At 42.1% G+C, this 20,631-nt stretch overlaps 2 protein-coding genes across 3 annotated transcripts; one reads left to right on the forward strand and one right to left on the reverse strand.

Annotated features, from left to right (window-relative positions):
* The first annotated feature begins 588 nt into the window (after positions 1–588).
* On the forward strand, positions 589–12,708 carry stmn2b (stathmin 2b). The gene is made up of 6 exons (XM_034704379.1): positions 589–726; positions 2,024–2,240; positions 7,878–7,973; positions 8,092–8,264; positions 8,895–9,086; positions 10,932–12,708. Exons 2-6 carry the CDS (start codon positions 2,222–2,224, stop codon positions 10,989–10,991), a joined length of 540 nt encoding a protein of 179 aa, XP_034560270.1. The 5' UTR covers positions 589–726; positions 2,024–2,221; the 3' UTR covers positions 10,992–12,708.
* Positions 12,709–15,153: 2,445 nt separating this feature from the next.
* On the reverse strand, positions 15,154–19,572 carry hey1 (hes-related family bHLH transcription factor with YRPW motif 1). 2 transcript variants are annotated; one of them, XM_034704206.1, is made up of 6 exons: positions 19,505–19,572; positions 17,702–17,954; positions 17,512–17,587; positions 17,315–17,398; positions 17,106–17,187; positions 15,154–16,839 (listed from the first exon to the last, which is right to left on the reverse strand). In XM_034704206.1, exons 2-6 carry the CDS (start codon positions 17,785–17,787, stop codon positions 16,178–16,180), a joined length of 990 nt encoding a protein of 329 aa, XP_034560097.1. In that variant the 5' UTR covers positions 17,788–17,954; positions 19,505–19,572; the 3' UTR covers positions 15,154–16,177. The 2 variants fall into 2 exon arrangements, with proteins under 2 accessions (XP_034560097.1, XP_034560098.1); XM_034704207.1 differs by lacking the exon at positions 19,505–19,572 and having other exon boundaries at positions 17,702–18,385.
* Between the last annotated feature and the right edge of the window lie 1,059 nt (positions 19,573–20,631).

A 20,631-nucleotide genomic window follows, 5' to 3' on the forward strand; every position in this document is an offset into this window, starting at 1 on the left:
ATGGTGTGTTAGTTTGAACCATGGGAGTAGCCTAGTTTGTGTTGAGAGCTGGAAGTAATACATGAATTCAGTGGTCAATGAAATAGTTAAGACAGGTTGCATGTCTGCATAACATTTAAGTGGGTTAAGGTTACAGAATTAACTGATCATTTGTTGAAAAGGTACGTTGTAAAATAGTTTCCACTGTCCATGCATGCAGTAGCTATAACTTGAGATCTGCTGCCCCCTACTGTTGGTTCACTCACTCCATCTACTTTGAAGGCTTTGATTTGACCATCAGTATTTCTTGCAGCAACAAAGATGCAGTATTAAGTATGATATTGGAAGTTGACTTTGACTGATAATATATTATGTATGATACTTAATACTTTGGTTGAAAGAAGATAAAGGACTACAAGCAGTTTTTGCATCTGCTTCTAAAGCTAGGCATGATTGCCCTAATATGGCATCAACAGACAAGCTTTAGCTTTTAGAACGTGCCTCAATCCTAACTGTTGTTACAATGTCGAGAAAAAAAGAGTGCCTTGAATCTTATCATTTCCATTTCTTAAATCTTATCATTTCCAGAGTTATTCTCCATGTTTCAGCACCATGGATAGAGGGAGGGAGAGTGCTAATCAGCACAGAAACAAAGAGGGAAACACCCACACTGCTGAGGGCCTGAACTCTCCCCAATGAGGGGACATTGGATTCGTCAGGCCTTTGGTTGAGAGGCGCGTCAAGAGAGTAAGGTAGCCAATATGCTGAAGGAGGCACATCAACGCTCAATACTGACCTAGCGTCAAGTCAGACAGATTGCATACTGAGACTTCTTGTCTCCAATTTCAAAATAATTGTGGTGCATCAGAATCTATGTGTGGGTGTGTAGCAGGGGTGGATTTCATTGGATGGCTTTCTCATATCAGCAAAAACTCTGCAAGGAGATTGAAGGTTGGAAGTAAATGGATACCAGAATTGACTGTACTACAGCTAAATAGATCTATTTTGCACTTTTTGGGAATTAAAAATTGAAAAAATAAAAATTCACAGCATTATAAGTTTGGAGAAAGACTGTAGTTGTGTCAGTGTTCACTATTACACCAAGATAGGTAGCCTTCCTTAAAGTAAACCTTGAAAACACAAAAGTCAACAAAAACAATAACAGCAACAAAAACCTTTCATATTCAATTTTGTCACTGGACAAAAATAGTGACATAAACTTCAAATCTAAAGTTAGTTTATCTGGTAAATTATATCCTTGTGCAGCATGATAAGGCTACTAATTTATTTTCACCATCAATCAATAGAAGAAGTTAACTTTCTCAGTTAATGCTCTTTGAAGAAAATTGTGAATAGTACTCATCAGAATCATTTCATATAAGGCATACCTTCTCAGCTTGGCCAACCACATGCCAATACATACCAGTGCTGGGCGATACCACACTTTTATGATTCGATACGATACCAAACACTTTTTTGGCAATTTATTCGATACCGATGCCGATGCTTTCAGTGATTTAAAAAAAAAAAAAAATGCAACGCTTGAAAGACAACTCCCATGACAAATACTGTTTATTTAACAACTTTAATATGCAAATCCTTTGGTGGCCTTTTTATAACAATGAATTACATTTAGAAAAACACATACATAATTAACTCCCTTTACTTAAATTCTCTGAGTGGAAAGCTTAAAACAGCCTCTTCTGTGCAAAACTTTGGAGTAAGTTACCCTAAAAGAATCAGAAGTGACACATGCGCTTTTATTTCGCATTTATTAATTAGTATCTATATTTATAAGACTAATTGATACTCAAATGAGTAGTGTGTGAGAATTGATATATCAATACCATGGAATCGATACGCCGCCCCCTACTACATACCACCACATCACAATTTGATTTTTTCTTCTTGAATAATATACATTACATGAATCACTCGTTAAACATGTTGTTGATTAATATTTTCATAGTTGAATAAACAATAGATTGTGTAGTTAATTCAATTCCTTCGTTATGTGCATATGTTTATGACTTTTATTCTGAAGGTTGTTAGCAAACTTCCGGTACCGCTCTAGTTAAGTGCCGCTGACTCGACGCTGCTCATAACAGACCACCAGGCGCACCGGCAGCTCCCGTCTCTGCTGACTCAGTGCCTTACCAGCAGTCCCTTCACCCCGAGATACAGCACCCAGCTACCAACGCACTCTGCTCCGGTCAACTCGCCCCGGCACCACCGTACAGACATGGCTAAGACCGCTATCGGTGAGTTTTACACTTCATATGATTTTTTTCAGGAATTCAACTGCGGTTTGATGGTTTTTGAGGATGCTGAGGGGCTGTGGCGACACCCATGGCACAAAAGGATGCTGAGAGGTGGTGAGAGGGAGCGGCCAAACTCCTCTGCAAGTCACTTCTCTTAAATTAAGTTGCGTAACTTAAAGCAACATTTCCAGGTTATTTTTAAATCTATATTTCGGGTTATACGAGCCATTTTGTAATTTGACTGATCTTTGATTCGAATTGGTACCCATAAAAATGAGTCAGTTTGGCATTCAGTTTGCCAAATCAGTGACGCACATTTTTTTAAATTTTAAAGCAGAATAATAATCCATGTGGTTGCGTAGAATTTGACATCCTTTGCCTAAACACAGCAGCTTGTTGTCGATGTCTGCATGCCGCACCTGCCCCCTTATTGCCTGACTCAGAGCCGTGCAGCATAATGCAGCGCCAGCGACCCCACCCAACATCTCCGGTCCCTTCAAAGCGAGCCAGCCGCTCTCCCTCTCTCTCTCTCTTTCTCTCTCTCTCTCACTCTCTCTCTCTTCTTCTATCTATCTTTCTCTCCCTCTCTGTAGGGTGTGAAACATTTCACCATGACAAATCTCCTTACGAAAACTGGGCCATCCTGTGTGTTGCTGTGGTGTAAAGCCTGCTCAACCAAATTTTGTGGGGTGACCGCTAAAGACATGAATGGAGGAGAGGGAGAGAAAGAGAGAGAGAGGAAAAGAAAATGCATCATTTTCAGAAAAATGCTTTGCAGTCGAGGGAAGAATTTAAGACTTGAAAATGAAATATCAGACTCCAATCCTATTAGAGGGGTTGAACATGCAGGTCATTAAATTCTCTAATTGTATTAATGTGATTCCAAAACAGCAAAATATGAGAAATGAGGAGAAGGACATATTATGGCAGGTTGCAGGCCTTGTATGTGTCAACTATCAGTGCTTGATATCCTGTATTTAAGTGGATTTGATGATTTGGATTAATTACTATCAGAGCTGAGCCGAGCCCTTTCTGGGCCTATTTGACCTGCAGACTTAATCAATATGTAGCCCCTAACCATCTAACATCAAGAAAAAGGTGTAGGCTTTGAGGTGTGTGCACACATGCCGATAAGTCTAATGTGCGTGTGTCCAGTCTAGGAGATAGTGTTTGTTTTCAGCTTGACTGCACACTTGATGGATGGAGGGCCATGCAGACAGACAGCAGTAAGGTGCCTGGTGTCTGCACTGAGGGACACACTGCTAGTAAACCCTGACTGTTATATTTATTCCTCCCCTCCTCCTCCTCTCCTCCTTGATGTGAGCTGTGGACAGACAGAATGGGACGGGCAGGGAGCAGACACTCAGGAGAGAGCAGTCAGTCAACATGCTGCAGGTTCACTGAGTTCATGTCGGCTCTTAATATCTTAGAGTCACACGTGGAATTTCATTCTTAAGTTTTATGGATCATAAATATTTACTGCTGTATGTTGGTGTAATAACTCGTGCATATATTCACTTGGAGCCCTCTTGTGTGTGCAGGGCCCTTTAAGCCCACCTCCTGATCCTTATCATCAGTGTCACATCCAACAAGGTGTGGTCACTCAGCTCGTTCCCTAAAATCAATTCCTTTGTGTACAGAAACAGAAGCTTTGCAGGAAATTATCATACAACAAGCTGCAGGGATGATAAATGAATCCATATTTCTCAACTTATCATATGCATCACTACTTCAACGACACTCTGCATCATGTGCACAAAGATCACAGCTCTCCTGGCCTCATTATTCATCCTGATTTATCACCCAGTCCCATCGATCTATGTGGAACACTCCCATTCCTGGTTTAAATGACCGCTGCTCTTAAAGGAAGAGGTGACATCAATCCGACGGTGATGCTGCACCATCTGCTTGTGATTTGTTCATCACTTTTGAAAAGTAATGACAGCTCAGGCAGTTTTAGCATTTTTCGTTTGGCAGATTTCTTCCTCAGGTGCTACAAACAGCAGATTCTAGATATTTCACACTCCTCCTCCTAAAACTTTGGCAGAAACCCATTTTCTCCCACCACACTTTGTTGCGCACGAAGCTAAAACTTTTGGATTACTCCATTTTTTTCTTCAAATAGCATCTTATTATTGCTATTGATTCAAAAGGGCAGTAACGTGAGTCATTCTTTCTACCAGAAATGCAACAAAAAAGTCTTTTTGCAGCCTCTGAAATGTGAGGATTTGGTCTTTTTATTGGTTTTACATTAGATTTAAACCATTATTCAAACATCGGCTTGTAAAAACCAGACAACAGCTTGAGATTTAGAAAACTTTGATGGATGTATGCGCTACAGCCCTAGACATGGATCTCCTCAGACAGACACAGGGTGCGGTCCAGGGTCTCATCTCTCCTACATTAAATGACTGGGCCGGCCACCGATCATCTGGGTGTCATAATGTTTCCTTTATTAGCCAATTCTGCTGTTGCCGGGTGGGCGTGCTGTAAAGTGCCAGTATGCGCCTAACACAGATGCCAAGCCAATACTGCTTCTCTGCTATGGCACCCAGAGGGGCATGAAACACTGTGATACACTGGGCAGCTTGCTCATAGCCTTGTAAACAGTATCTCTCATATGTTACATTGTCCCAGTTCTCAGTTTAAATTCTTGCAGCAAAGTGTGGGCCTTCAAGAGAAGAAGAAAGGGAGGAGAGGAAATGAAGGAGGGATGAAACAGAGATGTGGTGGTGTGTACTGACGCAGGATTTAAAATCCCTGGAGATGCAGAGAGAGTGGGAGAAAAAGGGAGAAAAAGAGCAGGAAAGGGAAATGGGTTTGAGAGAGTAGAAAGCACAGGCGACAGATGAGACGTAGGCTCGTGGATGCACTAGGAGCAGGAGGCGAGGGACGCCTACGGGGGATGGAAGGGAGGAGGAGGAGGTACAGTAGTTATTGATGATCTGTGCTTTCTGGTTGATAGATTGAAGGAGGAAGGAAGTGCAGTTTGCTGGCCCTGTGTCTGTGGTCAGAGCTGACTGGCTGAAACCAGCCTGCAGGAGTGTAATAGAGAGGAAGCGTTAAAGTGGTGTCATCTCTGTCTGATTATTTTGTCTTGTCTCAGGTTTGATAGCAGCACCTGAACCTCAGCCCGAGTCGTCGAACTGATGCTGCTGTTGAGATACTTCCTGCTGTGGAAATTCAATCAGAACCATTTGTCTTTTTTATGCAGCTGATCCGCTGGGAATGAGCTTATTACCACAGCGGTTAGAGAAGAAGAGGATTTGTCCTCTCAGGAGAAATACAGCTGCAATTTCATATTTTTGCACGGTAGAGAATCTCATATATTTTTGATTAGGGATATAAAAGAAAATCACCATGGCTTGGAGTTAGAGAGCGGTTTCAATTTACAAGAGCTGCTTATCTTCCAAGATAGTGAAGAATTTACTTCAGTTAAGAAGATATAGGAAAAACCAAGCGTAATCTTCCAAATGTGACTAAACAGAGAAGAAAAAAACCGGGAAAACATGTCAATTTATTGATTTCATGTAGATAATCAAGACCTTCGTTGTTATTATTAAGGATTCCCTATTTTAGTTATTTCTGTTGAATTTGTGGGGATTATGGACAGTTTTTCAAAGTTCTATCAAACCCAATTTACCAATGATTTAAAAAATATCAAAAAGGCAACAAGAAAATGAGAATTATTCTACATTTCTACATTTTCAATAAGACAATGATCATTAATTACAGCCTGAACTTCAAATCAATATCTAAATGTTTAGTTTGAAACCACTACCGAACACAGGAAAAGGCCAAAATCAGAACCCGGCAGCCACTGAACACACTTCTCTGCTCAAACCAAATTAGCTGCTCCACCGGATCGTTAACCGTTCAGGTCTTCAACTGTCAAGTGGGGCTGAGTGGGAGAAAATGGCTGCTGTGGTCTTGACATGTACACAGCGCTTAATGAGGCTGTGACAACCCCCACACACACACACACACACACACACACACACACACACACACACACTCAACCGGGGAAATGGTGCGGTCCGCTAATTACAAATTAAAGCAGCATCCACCTGGGGCGGTCGCTTCCATTAGGCGGTTCCTGGGGGCAGTTTATGGTGGCTGTGTGTCCCACTGGGAGCTGCCCCCTTTAGCTGGTTTTTAATCCTTTCTTCCTGAGTAACAGAAAGGTGCCACCATCTTTTTCTCCATCTGCACTTCCCCTTTCATCTGAGAGAGAACTCACCATTTTCTGCTCTTCTACCAAACTCTATCTTAATCTCTATTCAACCCCTCTCTTTTCTTTGAGTTTTCTTCACTCACTTCACACCCTCTCCCACTTCCTCCTCAGGGAAGGGGTTAACAAGGCCGTCAGAGAGTAGTGAGAGCTTCATCTGAGGGTTGATCACATTACCATGGCGTCTGCCAGTCTGCAGGGCAGAAAGCGAGACACAGAGAGAGAAAAGGCGAGTGAAGGGAAAATGAGTACGGGGGAGGATTTGGATTAATCATACTGTACTCTGAACCCCACCATGAAGAAGCTCTTCCACACTAAATCTCATTTCTGGCTTTGCTACTGTTGCCTGCTTCAAATCATGAATCAACATGGCACATTTCAGCCCCACAGGCATGTGATCTGGGTGATGGATTGTGCCGTAATATGACAGCCACCATGCAAATCTTCACTCTGAGGCAGCACACCTTTCCAGAACAGAGCACTCAGTGCATAAGCAGAATATTTCACTACCTGCAGTGAGTTGCAGATATTTTTGCCGTTCTCCCTGCAGGGACTGCTGCTGCACTCTGGGCTTGTATTACAAAGTAGCAGGTGCCAAAAAAACACAAGAATATATAAAAAAAGGTTAGACAAGGTTGGTTGTTCTTTTTCTTTGCTGTTTTTTTTTTTCAACGTCTGCCCTTTGGAGCACTTTGTCCCTCTATTTTGGGTGTAATGCTGGTTGCCAAATACAGCAAGTATGATTTACAACTGGCTTTGAGTCAATGTTATTAACTTTTTGGACCGTATTGCACCAGGGGATATATGGTAATATTACTGTGTTATGCTGATAAGCTAAACCTTGGGTACTAGCTTCTTCCTAGAAGCCAGAAACATCAAAGATAAGAAAGAGCTCAAAGATTATCCAAAAATCTATTATGAATCCTGACTTCTTTGCAAAACAAATCGGTGCTGCTTTTTGGTGTTAGCCAGAGAGCTGCTGAGAGGCAGCAGCAGGGCGTTGGTCTGGCGACGTTAATAAATAATAGACCAAAATGAAATGCATAGCTAATGATGTGTGGAGAATCCTGCAGGGACGGCAACATCTTGGCTGTTGGGGAAATTAGGCCAAGCAAGGACACATCCATCTCTGCAAAAACAAAGGCAGCAAAATGCTTCAGAAACCCAGAGAACAACACTTCCTTTGATGAGTTCGTTTTGGGGATCTGATTAATAATTATTTGCCAAAAAATCAGTATATTTACATCTAGGGCCTCCTGTGGAAGTAGAAGTAGGTTAAAGATGTTTTATCTTTTTGTGTGTTAGTAGGTTAATAATATGTTGTCTGTGTGCACTCATGGTTCAGCAGTGTGCTGAGTTTATAAAGCTGTGAGTGTGACAAACTGTTTTTTTTTTTGTCTTCACAGCTTACAAAGAGAAGATGAAGGAGATTTCAGTTCTCTCACTCATCTGCTCTTGTCTGTACCCTGAGACCCGTAAGAACCTCATGGGCGACTTTGAAGGTAACCACATGTTCATTTATTTTCTACTTTATCAGACATGCTTAATTTAATAGTCACGCAGAAACATCAAAGAGCTGCTCTGTTTGTCTTTACTTTTTCTGTATGTGCGCACCTGCAGACCTGGACATCAAACCCATTAACAAGCGAGCCTCAGGCCAGGCCTTTGAGGTGATCCTGAAGCCGACTTCGCCTGTGACCGATGCTGCATACTGCATCACCAATCCCCCGAAGAGGGACCTTTCCCTGGAGGACATCCAGAAGAAACTGGAGGCAGCAGAAGACCGAAGGAGAGTAAGGATGCTTCCAATCAATGTCATTGTACCCAGCTGCCATATTTCACTTTACTTATATTAAAGGCAAGAATCAATAACAGCTTGACGTATTCTGAACAATGATGAAAAAGCAAAGAAATCACTGATATGCTGGGATAACTTCTTCCCTTGGCATCCCTGTTATTTGATTGCTGGTTGTTTAGTCAATTGTGCATCACTACAGGCACCAAATTGGAGAGAAAAATCTACTCTGACACTGGCTAATTCCTGCATCTTATTGATTTGAGTGTCGGTAAAGTCAGTATAAGACAGCTGACAAATCCAGCAGCACACCAACCAATAAGTCACAAAATCAATGTTTAGGCTTGACTGATTTTTTTTCCCGCCCCAAATGTCCAAAACTGTTGAATTGTATACATTTTAGAGCATGGAAGGATAGGATGAAGGGAGCAGGAGGGAAATTCTTTAAACCCCTGACATTTTTGTGCTTATCATTAGTGTGCTAGTCTTATTAATCGCAGCTACTCTGACTCATGCTTAATTTCAAAGAAAAATCAATGATTGGTATTCCGTAAATCCGTGTCTCTCTATCGACCCTTGCTTCCTGACTCATTCTCTCTGCTGCCGGTCTCCCCTCTTCTTCCTGCAGTCCCAGGAGGCGCAGGTCCTTCGGGCCCTGGCTGAGAAGCGGGAGCATGAGCGCGATGTGCTGCTGAGGGCCATGGAGGAGAACAGCAACTTCAGCCGCATGGCTGAGGAGAAGCTCCAGCTGAAGATGGAGCAAAATGAGGAGAACCGGCTGGCTGTCATGGCAGCCATGATGGAGCGCCTGCAGGAGAAGGTAAGGAACAAGGCATTTAGAAGTATTCAAGTTATAAATCTAAGTCACCTCTCCCCCAAATAGCTCCTTCTACTAACCAGAAAACTAACCAGATCCCACAGGTCATTACAGTCCCCCACAGAGCAGATTCTTGTATGTTTATTTGAAGCAGACACAGTTCTGGAAAGTTCACTGATTCTTGTGTTAGTGTTGGTTATGCTTTCTCTCACTATTCATCCTCTACTCTACTTATCTGGTACAGTTAGTACAGTAGGTACTGCATGTACTCATTTTTAAGCAGAAGTGTAAATCATGATGTCACATCCCCCGTCACCAAGGGGTACTCCAAACGTTTGGCTTCACTTTTCCTTTTCTACAGTCTCTGGCCTTTATGATTTAATGTGGAAGTCCCTTCAGCATCACAAGCTGCAATTTAGCTCATCTTCAAAAGTTAAATGCTTTTAAAATGATGTGTTAAAAATAACTTGTGAAATGTAATTTAAAATCCTTCCAGTTCACATATTTATGTAATGTCAGGTCAGATAATTTAGCCTTCCAAGCAACAAGCTACTCCTTTAAATTGAGAAACTAGCAAGCTAACATAGACCAATAATCTGGTTAATAATCTGTAAATTCTACCAACTAAACCAAGACAGTCCAGCTGCAGACCTCCACTCTCAGCCGACTCTCTTGCAGGCTCCACTCTGAGATCCCCTCCACCGTCAAAAGGAATTGACGTCAGGATTAAGCCGTCTGGACCCCTCTCTGTTTTTCTGCATTTTGATTACCTCAGTTAACCTGATTCCTCAATAGTGTTACATTGTAAAAAACAAAGTATAAAATGCACATCATCAATAACACAACATAAATTTGGTGGTCACCTCCATTTGGTGTAATGATCTTGACCGTTTTCATTTCCTTGAGAGAGACACAATTGTTTCATTTGCACTAAAGTCCTATCACAACCTCTGTGTTTACATTCATTGTTGTTTTAACCATAAAAAGGGGATAGAGGTAGGATAAATTCAAGGTTTAAATATTCACAGCAATATGATAAACTTAACATTATATATGCAACACATGAAGGTAAAATATGTTCATTTAAGTCAGTTTCATGATAACTATTTTACGGTTATTTAATTATAGTTATTTTTTATATGATGGTGATTAAAGTGATTCCAACAGTCCAAAGCTAATTGGTTACAATATTTAAACGTTCAAGACGTTGTTTTACGTTAGGCAGGCATATTTTATCATGTGTAATTTGACTTCCATCTGACTATAGAGGAGGAGGAGCTGGAGGTAGAGGTGGCTATCAGACGGCTGAGACCGCAAAAGAGGATTAGATTTACGTCACTTTTGTCCTACGATGGAGGGGAGCTTCTGGTTCACGTTGGAGGAGCCGTGAAGCCGGCTGAGAGTAGAGTTCTGCAGCTGGACCCCTCTCAACTAAACACGTTTAAGCTAGGCAAATCTAAATCTGAGCTACAGCATTGCCACTGTGACAGGTTCACTGTAGAAAGCAGGGACAGCTAGGAGTGAATAGTAAGGCACATGTAGGAAAGAAAAAAGAAATATAGTTTAGAGAAGAGTGACGATGGCTGGTACACCTGCTGGACCTCTGTAAAAAGAAAGGGTAGAGAAAGTTGACAGAGATACAATCCTGTGCTTGGAAGGTGGGAGATAAAGAACAATGTGAGTGGGAGCGAGGAGAGCTGGAGGCAGTAAAGAAAAATTAAGTAAGCTGTCACTGCAAAGGTCAAATAAGCGAAATGTTAAAGGCAGCAAGTTACAAATGTCAGGAAAGTGCTAGCAGCACAGTAAAAAATACATTCCATCAAAAATCTGTGTTTGTTTTTTCTTCAGGAGAGGCACGCTCAGGAAGTGCGCAGGAACAAGGAGTTGAGAGAAGAAGTGACAGCGTGAGAAGCCCCAACAGGTCCCACATCCCACCTCCAAACCCCGCCCACCTACCCACCACCACTTCCCAACCCTGAGGGACACCCCTCTCCCCAACATATCCCCACCTCTCCACCCCTTTGCCATACTCCCCCATACTACTATGAAACCACCACCGCCTGAGACGCCATCCTGAGACAGTGGGAGGTTCAAATGGGGTTGGGGGTGGAAAAAAAAAGCAAAAATGATTTTAAAAAGAAAAGAAAAATTAATGTCTCCCACCCACTCTTCCAAAAAGAATGTTTTGCTCAGTTTCGAATGACAAGAAAAAAAGAAATCAAATTGACAAGCGACTGTGGGTATTGGTTTCTGTAAATACTTCTTTTTTTGTTATATACAGTACGATACAAGCAGCAAAAGTATTGATTGCAGTGTGCCATTTTTTCTATATGAGTTTCCTCTCCTTGCATATATATGGATGTAATGATTTGTTCATTTTCATGTTTTTTATTGTTTTGTTCATTTCAGCCTGACGATCATTTCAGGCGTAGGTGTTTATTGTGAGTTTGCCAGCTAGCTGATGTTTGCTGTGATTGGCTGGGCCCTCACAAGGCCTGCATCCTGGCTCCGTTCCCTAAAATCCCTTCAAGTGGGCACTGCCATTTGACCCTCCAGATCTGGAAACAAAACTGAATCTGTGTTTGGTTGGAGTGATTTTCCATCCACTTTTTTGCCAATGTTCCAATTAGCCAGGGACCTGTGCAAGAAAATTGGCAGAAGGAAAGGGGACAGTTTGCTTCCTGTGAGGACTGCAGGACATCGCTGCACATCCAATCCTCTGAGGTAGATGAGGAGAACACTATAGCATTTAATGAGCCCATTCTTCCTCCATCTTCCCTCTGTCTGCAACCTCTTCATCTCTCCACATACAAACTGTACAAGCACTCACTCACACGCTCTCCACATGGGCAGGCATTTAGTCAATCATAGCACAGAGCTCAGTTTGGAGCATGCTAAATTCTGTCCATCTGGCACCGGAAAAAGCTCACAGAACATCTCTGACCAATGGTGGGGCCTCTCATATTACTCCAAATCAAGCATCCGATCACAATTAAACCACATATTACTGTAATAAAATCACAACTGGGATTTATGAACGCTGGAATGCATAAAAACTTCACTCAAATCAGACTTGTTACTGTGATTCTTTTAGGGAGACAACAAATAAATCCATCTTGCTCTGTTTCAAAGAGGCTAGAGTAGTGCTCAACATCATCGGCGCCTACTGTAATCATAACATTTCACTCCACTGTAAACGCAGCTGCAAGGTCAGCACAAGAAAGATATTGAAGCCATAACAGGTATCACTGCAACAATGATCAATGAAAACAGTATTGCCATCTGTAAAGGTGTATTGAAGTATCAGAATAGGTTGTGACCAGGGATGATGAAGTCTGAGGTTGAACCCTGTTGGTGAGACACATGCACAGTATAGGCCCATAGGTGTATGTGAGTATGTGTGTGTGTGTCTGTATTTCAGAAAGGGTATGTTTGTGCCATGTTGTACTGACTTGGTGAAGTGTAAATCATTACAGTGTGTAACAGCTGTCACAAGTTCATCAAAGACAGTGACTATCATACAAGCCTCTCTCTCTCTTCTGTCCATCTGTGTGTTTCCCCCTCTCCACATATATCTTTGTGAGCAAGCAGTGGTTAATAAAGATTTGGGGTTCAGTGAATGAAACTGGCTCTGAGTGTGACTTCTTCCAGGTACTAAAGCATATTTTCAATGCAGCATATGCTTTCTTGATTTCCTTAATTTCATATGCCTTTAACATTACATTAGATGGTCTCTAATGATTCAACTGATGAGTGTTTTCCTTGTTTTCAAGTTTATCTCTCCAAATAGTCATATATTTGTTTGGACTTTTATAGTTTAAAAAAAGGGGGAAAAAAGGAACAATTCGACTTTACTGTTTACAGGTATCTTGAAAATGTAACTTTATTTGGAATCTATATCAAAAAGAAATATGTTATTTGAAAATTTTTAAAACGGAGTTATCTGTTTTTGCAAATGAACTCTTCAATTACAACCCCAATTCCCCAAAAGTTGGGATGCTGTATAAAATGTTGACAAAAAAAACAGATTTTGATGGTTTACAAATCCTTTCAACCCCACATTTAAATGACATTAGTGCAAAGACAACATGTCAAATCATAAAACTTAAAAATGTGATTGTTTTATGAAAAAAACATGCTCATTTTATATTTGATTCCAGCAGCACATTTAAAAAAACCAATGGGATTGGGACAACAAACACTGCAAAACATGTCATGCTAAGAGAACTCCCACAAGGTTAATAACATGAATGGGTATAAAATGGGCCTCCAAGAGAGGGAGGGTCTCTCAGGAGTAAAGTTGGGAAGAGGTTCACACTGCGCGAACAGAATAGTTCAACAATTTCAGAATAATGTTCCTCAAAATTGAAAAACATTGTGGATTTCATTATCAATTGTTCATAAAAGATTAAAAGAATCTGGAGGAATCTTTGTGCAAAAAGGACAAGGCCAAAAACCAATACTGGATGGCTGTGATCTTCAGGCCCCTTAGGCAGTACAGCATTAAAAACAGACATGACCCTGTAGTGGAAATCACTACATGGGCTCAAAATCACCTGCAAAAAAATACATAGGTGAAAACCGAACCTTGCCCGAAGAAATCATATAAATACGATCCCGAAACACGAGCAACTTCTTCAGGCCTGAGCCCAGACGGCTCCTGATAACCCAACTTGTTATCAGCATATGCAGAACTACTCATGGCATGTGCAGCTTACACATCTGGGAAGGCACCATTAGTGCTGAACAATGTATAAAACTTTTGTAGCATCATATTCTGTCAGCCAGACAATGCCTTTATCAGGGAAGACTTTGCATATTTCAAGACACTGCCAAACCACGTTCTGCATGTATTAAAAATGGATGACTCTGTAGTAGAAGAGTGTGAGTGAAGTGGTCTGCCTGCAGCCCTGACTTGTCATTGAAAACATTTGCTGCATTATGAAACAAATCATATGACCTTGAACAGCTGAGTAACTGACACTCAATGTTAGGCTAAAGTGGGACAATATTTCACATCTCCTCAGTTTCCAAATGTTTACAGTGTTGTTGAACACAAGCTGCTGTAAATGTAACCATAGGCTGCTGAAAAGTAAATTCTAAGTACACTTTAAATTGTAATATCTCTTATAGTTTGAATTCAGGGATTTTATTTGCTGGAAGGCTGTTGAAATGCGTTATTTGTGCTATTTTAAACTGTAGCGTGTCACCCCTCCCACCCTCCTGCCTTGAACCTTTGCAAGTCATCCTGTTTTGTGCCTCTGCTGATGAAGTACCTTTTATGACCAGCGGGGGGAGACAAAAGACAAGTTGTCTCAGCTAAAAATCTCTTTGACCTAGTGGTTTTGGCTGCAGTGAAGCTTACATCACCAACCTGGCCCAGCATCATCCTCAGTAATGGAAGGTTGAGGTAAATGACAAAAGACAACAAAAGAGAAGGAGGGCGTGTACTTTTTTGAGAAAAAGATTAAAGAATGAGGTATATTTTGGCGAGAAATTTTTGGAACAGCAGAAGAGGGGACAGTGTGCAGGAGCCCAGAACAGAAGGTGCAGCTGGTGCGAGCTGAAACGATGGCAAAGGGACAAAAGTGTTCCGTGCACACTTCCTTTCTCACAGTTTTCCCATCCCTCTCTCCTGCTCTCTCCTTTGATCCCCCTGTCCCGTCCTTTCTTCCCCCTTCTCTCCCTCTATTTTCTGCTCTATGCTCCATCCCTTCTTCTTCTTCTCCTTCTTCATCCTCTTCCAACCATCCCTCCCTCCTTCTTTCCTCCTCCTCTAGTTCCCACGCAGTGCATGGGGCCAGCCGGGCTGCTATTGTCCAGGATATCCCCTCCTTGTTAATGGTTTCCTGTGCACACACAGAGGGCTGCTGAGAGAAACAAGCAGCCTCATCTGATACCACGCATTGACACGTACTGCGAGTACACACCCACACACACAAACACACATAAATATAGTCGTAAACATGCGCACAATAACACATTTTTAACCACATGCACCCTCTCAATCACACTAGAACAAACAACATGCAAATTCACATGCATAAAAAGACGCTGTTAAAGCCACAGGTGATTTATCTGAACTCTTTTATTACAGGGAAGATGTCATCACCACCAGCAACACTTTCAAAAGCTCTTATTTTTCAGAGTTTGCATGTGCGTAAATTATACAAACTTAAAGTGAGAAGTACCAGAAGAAACCAAAGATTCAGGTGGAAAACATGAGTTAGTCTTTCTAAATAAGGGAATGAATTCTGCTGCTTTCTTTAACTACTGCGACCCATACAAAGAAAACATTTCTTTTTTTAATTACTGATACTGCTACTTTAAACCTGGTGGAGGGAAAAACTTGCAGACAATCTAATTTATAACATGCAAACAAGAGGAATGTGGAACGGCTGGTAGAAAGTGGTAAAAACATATGTGAAGCCTCAACTGTAAGAGTTATAATTAACTGTATAAAGGAAGCATAACTTAAGGCAGCAAGCTTTAACACAATGCACCATATGAGGCTGTGTGTAAATCATGGTTGTGTTTATTTCAACCAAGCTGGTAGCTAACTTCTGTTCCCAGTATTTAGTCCAACAAACACCTGGTTTCAGTTATTCCACCCCATAAAATGCTGTAAAAAGGGGGTGACTCTCGACCACCTCAGGCCTCCTTTCACTCCCCCCTCTCTGTATGTAACCAGGGCACAAACACGAGGTGTTTCAGATCAGCGAGGAAGACAAAAAAAAAAGGAGGGGGGAATTTCGCCCAGTAACTTGACAGGCTAGCACTGCTTGACCATCTGGAAAAGCTGTTCCTGATAGGCTGAGAAAGTGGGTGAAACTTCTAAAGGGGTGGGCTGGGACAGATCACTCACAATAAATCATTGTTGCTTTTTAGTCGTGGTCTCCCTCTTGACTTTTTTTAATCTTCTGTACAAAATATAATACATTAGCAAGAAAATAAAAATTCTATATCTAGTTGGGATGTCAACATCATAGAAAAAATAGTACTTTCTTAGCTGGGAAAATAAAAAGTATTGTCCTTTGAAAGTCCAGCTCAGCTGGGGAGTAAAATGAGTCTTTAAGTAAAAGTTTTTATTTTAGTCAGAACGCTCCTATTTCCATACCCCAGGGTCTGTAGGGTTTACCCACGCTGGATGTCGGGGCTGAGGGGCTGATGGCGGAGGCAGGGGAAATGAGGGGGAAGGCACTGAAGGGGAAGGGGAACGCCGAGAGGGAGGACAGAAGAGGAGGGGAGAGTTTGGAGGCTGAGGCGACCAGGGCAGGGTGCGGGATGGACACAGATGTGGCACTGGTGGGGGGAACCCGTATGGGGCCTTGATCTGAGTGAGGGGTGGCACTGCCGCTGCGCCTGCCAGGGATGTGAGTCTCTGCAGCTGACGAAGATGAAGAAGAAGAGGAAGAGGTGGATGAAGTGGATGTGGTTGACAGAGGAGTTTGTGGGCTGCTGGTGGTGCTGCGGGGTAAGGGTGCCAAAGGTGCCGCTTGTTGGTGTTGCAGGAGAAGCGGGTGGGTGAGGTGGGCAGGGGGGGACCCAAATGCAGACCCCCATGCTAGGTGGCTCAGGCCGGAGTGAGCCTCTCTCTGGCTGGCGTAGTTGTTGAGGTGGGAGACCAGACGGAGACGCAGTGGGTCCGTGCTGTCCAGGCCTTCGATGATACTCAGATAGCGGGCTGTCTCAGCCAGACATTCCCTGAAACCCAGACCACGATAGTCCATCGCCAGAGCATGGGCGTCAAAATAGCCTGAAGGGAGGACAAGAAGACAGAAGATTAGTTTAGAAATCCTCTGAAGCGCTTGCTATGAAGAAAAAAAACACAACACAAATTAAATGACAAAACCTCCTAAACTTAAGGTTTAAAATGACCTTTCTTTCATTTTCATGAATGTACATTTATCCGTTTTTATATAATGGGCAACAAGTGATCAAAAAGTTATTTAGTGTCCAGTTATTGCCTTCTACAGCCCGTGATTTGTCAACTTTAAAAGGTTTAATAGATCCAAGACATACCTTTGCCTCCAGCAGCATGCAGCATCTTCAGATGGTCAACAGTCATCTGCAAAATTTCTGCTTTCTCCAGTTTTGCTGAGCCCTTCAGTGTTCAGGGGAGACAGAGATAATACATTAGAAGCAAATTACAAATATTGTGAAAGTGGTTATAAGTTTCTGAACTTGAACAGGATCCCGTAAAGGTGATAAAGAAGATGCCTGTTGCTCACCTGTTTCTCGAAGGCGCTGGGGACCAGCCTGCGGAGCTCGCTGAGGCTGTTGTTAATTCTGTCTCGACGACGTTTCTCAATTATCTAAGGAAAAACACATTATTTGGTTATTTAAGATAAACTTGCAAAAAAAAAAAAAAAAAAAATGCAAATGCTGAAACAAGTTTTTTTTTCTCTGCAAATACAAGTGTACTTACTCCTCGACGTCTTTTTCTCGCCTGCACCTGAGTGGATGTAGTTGGAGACATGGACCCCAGAGGAGAGCTAAGGTTCCTTTAAGAAGATGAACGGTGAAACTTAATTATGTTGTACTTTTCCAGGGGTTTCCTAAGTATTAAATCTACGACGATCTAAGTGAAACATTCACTTCAGATCTGAAAAACTTACCCATTCTCATCCGCGCTCTCTTTCTCCACTTCAATGGTCTCATCCAGCTCGCTGTCCGAGGAGCTGAAGTCGTGATTCCGTTTCATTTTGATGAATCCACAATAGTCCTTCAAGAGAGAGTGTTGTGTCTGCGTCTGACGTGCGTCTGCCCAGGTTTGCACGGAGCGTCTCCGTTTGAAGCACCCAGCTTTCCCACGGTGTCATTTCAACTGTGGAGCCGGCCAGCAGGGGCGGGGACTCGAAGTAAAGCAACCTATCACGAAGCGGCAGCAATTTTGAGTGACAGTGCAGTTGGCCCAAACATACATCAGTGCGCTTTCACTAAGTAAAAGAGGGGTAAATAGAAACGACCTCTCACTCTGTGGGTGATACTGGAAGCTGTTCAGGGCCTAAGTGTCAGTTGGTTTTGGCCTAAATGTTTTGAATACCTTACAGTTCTTTTCAGTAGATCCTTTAAAACCCAGAGAATTTGGTCCATTCTCAATTTATCCTGAATTTCAGGATTATTTTACAAAAGTAGCATACTTTTTTGATGGTAACAATAACAGTCTTGTATCATGGTCAACTTGGTACATCTCCCAGACGTATCCCATCTCCCTGTCATATGACACAGTGACCCTTTTAAACAGTCAGTGCTGCTCTCTGCTTGTCAATTCTTATTTTTTTTGCACATTACTATCTAGCACATCATCCATGTTGGTTTTAAATTTTGACTTGTACTCTGTTTTTTTTTTACCTTTCAAATAGCAGTTGTTTCATATGTTTAAAGACCTTAGAATATGTTTTTGAGTGGGGCTTATGATGAATAGGACTTTCCAGATGATGCTTTAAATATAACATCCAAAGAGTGAAAATATTAAAAGACACTAAACATATATAAGTACTTTGTGATTCTTATACAACCTGCAGTAAAGATGTGGGCATGGTTCATATTTGAGATTAACTCTCTCCCTATCAAAAGTGGCCTTTAAAAGTGGAGTGTGGTGCAGAAGTTTTTCAGGCAAACCATTTTTACAGTCTTCTGAATGTTTCTTTTATAGTGGAATACTTTTTCTTTAGTTCCTCACCCCAAGTTGTGAATACCATGAAGCTAGCTGCCATCAGGAAGGAGATTACGCAGTCTCCGGGCCAGAACCAGCAGACTGAGGGACAGTTTTATCCACCAGGCAGTCAGGATGCTGAACTCTCTCCCTGTTTTGCCCCCTCTTCCCATAGTGCCCCCTTCACAGACTAAACCCGGTCACTGCCCCCCCCCCCCCCCCCTCAACTCAACGCTGAGGTCTGTCATCCTCAGGACTGAACACACTCACTTTTATTTTAAATTGCACTATAGCACAATTTTTGCACTGTTTTAAATTGGATTTTATTATTTTATCAGCTTACTTCTTTTTACCTTTTTTCTTGCTAGGTCTAATCCATTCTCTTCGTCTTGTGTGTATTTCCTATGTTTATGTTGTTGTCGTTGCTAGGGTCTGAGAGAGAAACATAATATCAAATCCTCTGTATGTCTGGTGCATACTGCTGTTTTTGACAATAAAGAAAACTTAGACTTTGACTTTGACTCTCACAACAACTTTGCCCAAAACAATCGGTACAAAACATACAACATCAACAAGTAGGCCTATTGATCTTGAACCCTGGCTCTTAAACATAATCAAGTTATCATTTGTTGTTATTTATTGCCATTTAAAAGTCGAATCCTCCCTCCCATGTGTTTGTCAGACCTTTTTCAGAGAAGTCAAGCTCGTGTTTTTTTTGGGTTGTTGTTTTTTGCACCGCTAACTGTGGAGCGATACATCTTACCAAAAATAGAGAATCTTTGGAGAAACTTTGACAGCGGTCCAATGGACTTTCGGTCCGTGACTTGCCCCCCTTTCCCCTCCCTCCTTCCCCGTGTGTGTCCCCGTGGTGATGAGGAGTGGCTGGCCGGCTGTCAGCACGCGCTGGCCGTGGGAAAGTTCCCTAACCGGCGCTGATAACCAATCAGAGGCCGGCGGCCGTCTCCGGCGCTGGAATGAATGGAGCAATTGGTCGGGGCGACGGGCGGTCTGCGAGCGAGCGTGTGAACCTGTAATCCAATACTAACTCAGCCCGGGAGGAGAGACAGGGAGCACCGCCGCAACCAGAGGAAGCCACCAAGTCTAATCTTACCCCACAGAGAGACCTCGTGCACGGTAAAGACGCTGTGGGGACTTCAAGGTCTGTCTGAAAGTACCAAACAAAAGAGCAGAATGCAATCAAAGCCGTCCTCCTCTTTTCCCCGTGGAGTTTCCACATCATCACCACCACAAGACTGGTGGCTCCTATAGTGGTCACACACACTCCCCAAATAATTTGACAGTGCTGGTGGTGTGTGTTTGTATACATGGAGGGCTCGTGTTTCTTCATGTGGAGCTCGAGCCCTTCAGTGGAGAGTCTCCTGCAGGGCCTGAACTGTATATCATAAAGTATCACACTGTGGGCATATAGTCAGGGGCGTGTCCAGACATTTTTTGACCGGGGTGGCCAGTGCATTTACAAATAAATAACATTTACCCTTTCTGTCTTCATAACCTACTTTCATTAAAATTTTACACAGTTGTTATATTCCTTTTGACTTCACAACATCACAAAATGGCATACATCTTCTAAGCTTAATTCTTTAAGGACTTACAAACTATGTTTTTTCAAAGTCACATTTGAGGGCACTAATAAAGAAATCTACTGTCAGCCTTTTAACTCATCCCAAATTATAGATTTTAATAGAAACCCCACCTCTGACAAGGCAAACAGCCAATCATAGTTTAGGATTTTGGGGTGACCCCTCTGGACATGCCACTGCATAGGTAGCCTATTTAAGAGGATATTAGAACAGTTAAGGGGTTACACTAATCATTTCAATATTTACATTATTTTGTAGTTGTTTGACTGTTGTAATAAGATTACCATAT

This window comes from Notolabrus celidotus, chromosome 16 (genome assembly GCF_009762535.1).
Source record: "Notolabrus celidotus isolate fNotCel1 chromosome 16, fNotCel1.pri, whole genome shotgun sequence".
NCBI lineage: Eukaryota > Metazoa > Chordata > Actinopteri > Labriformes > Labridae > Notolabrus > Notolabrus celidotus.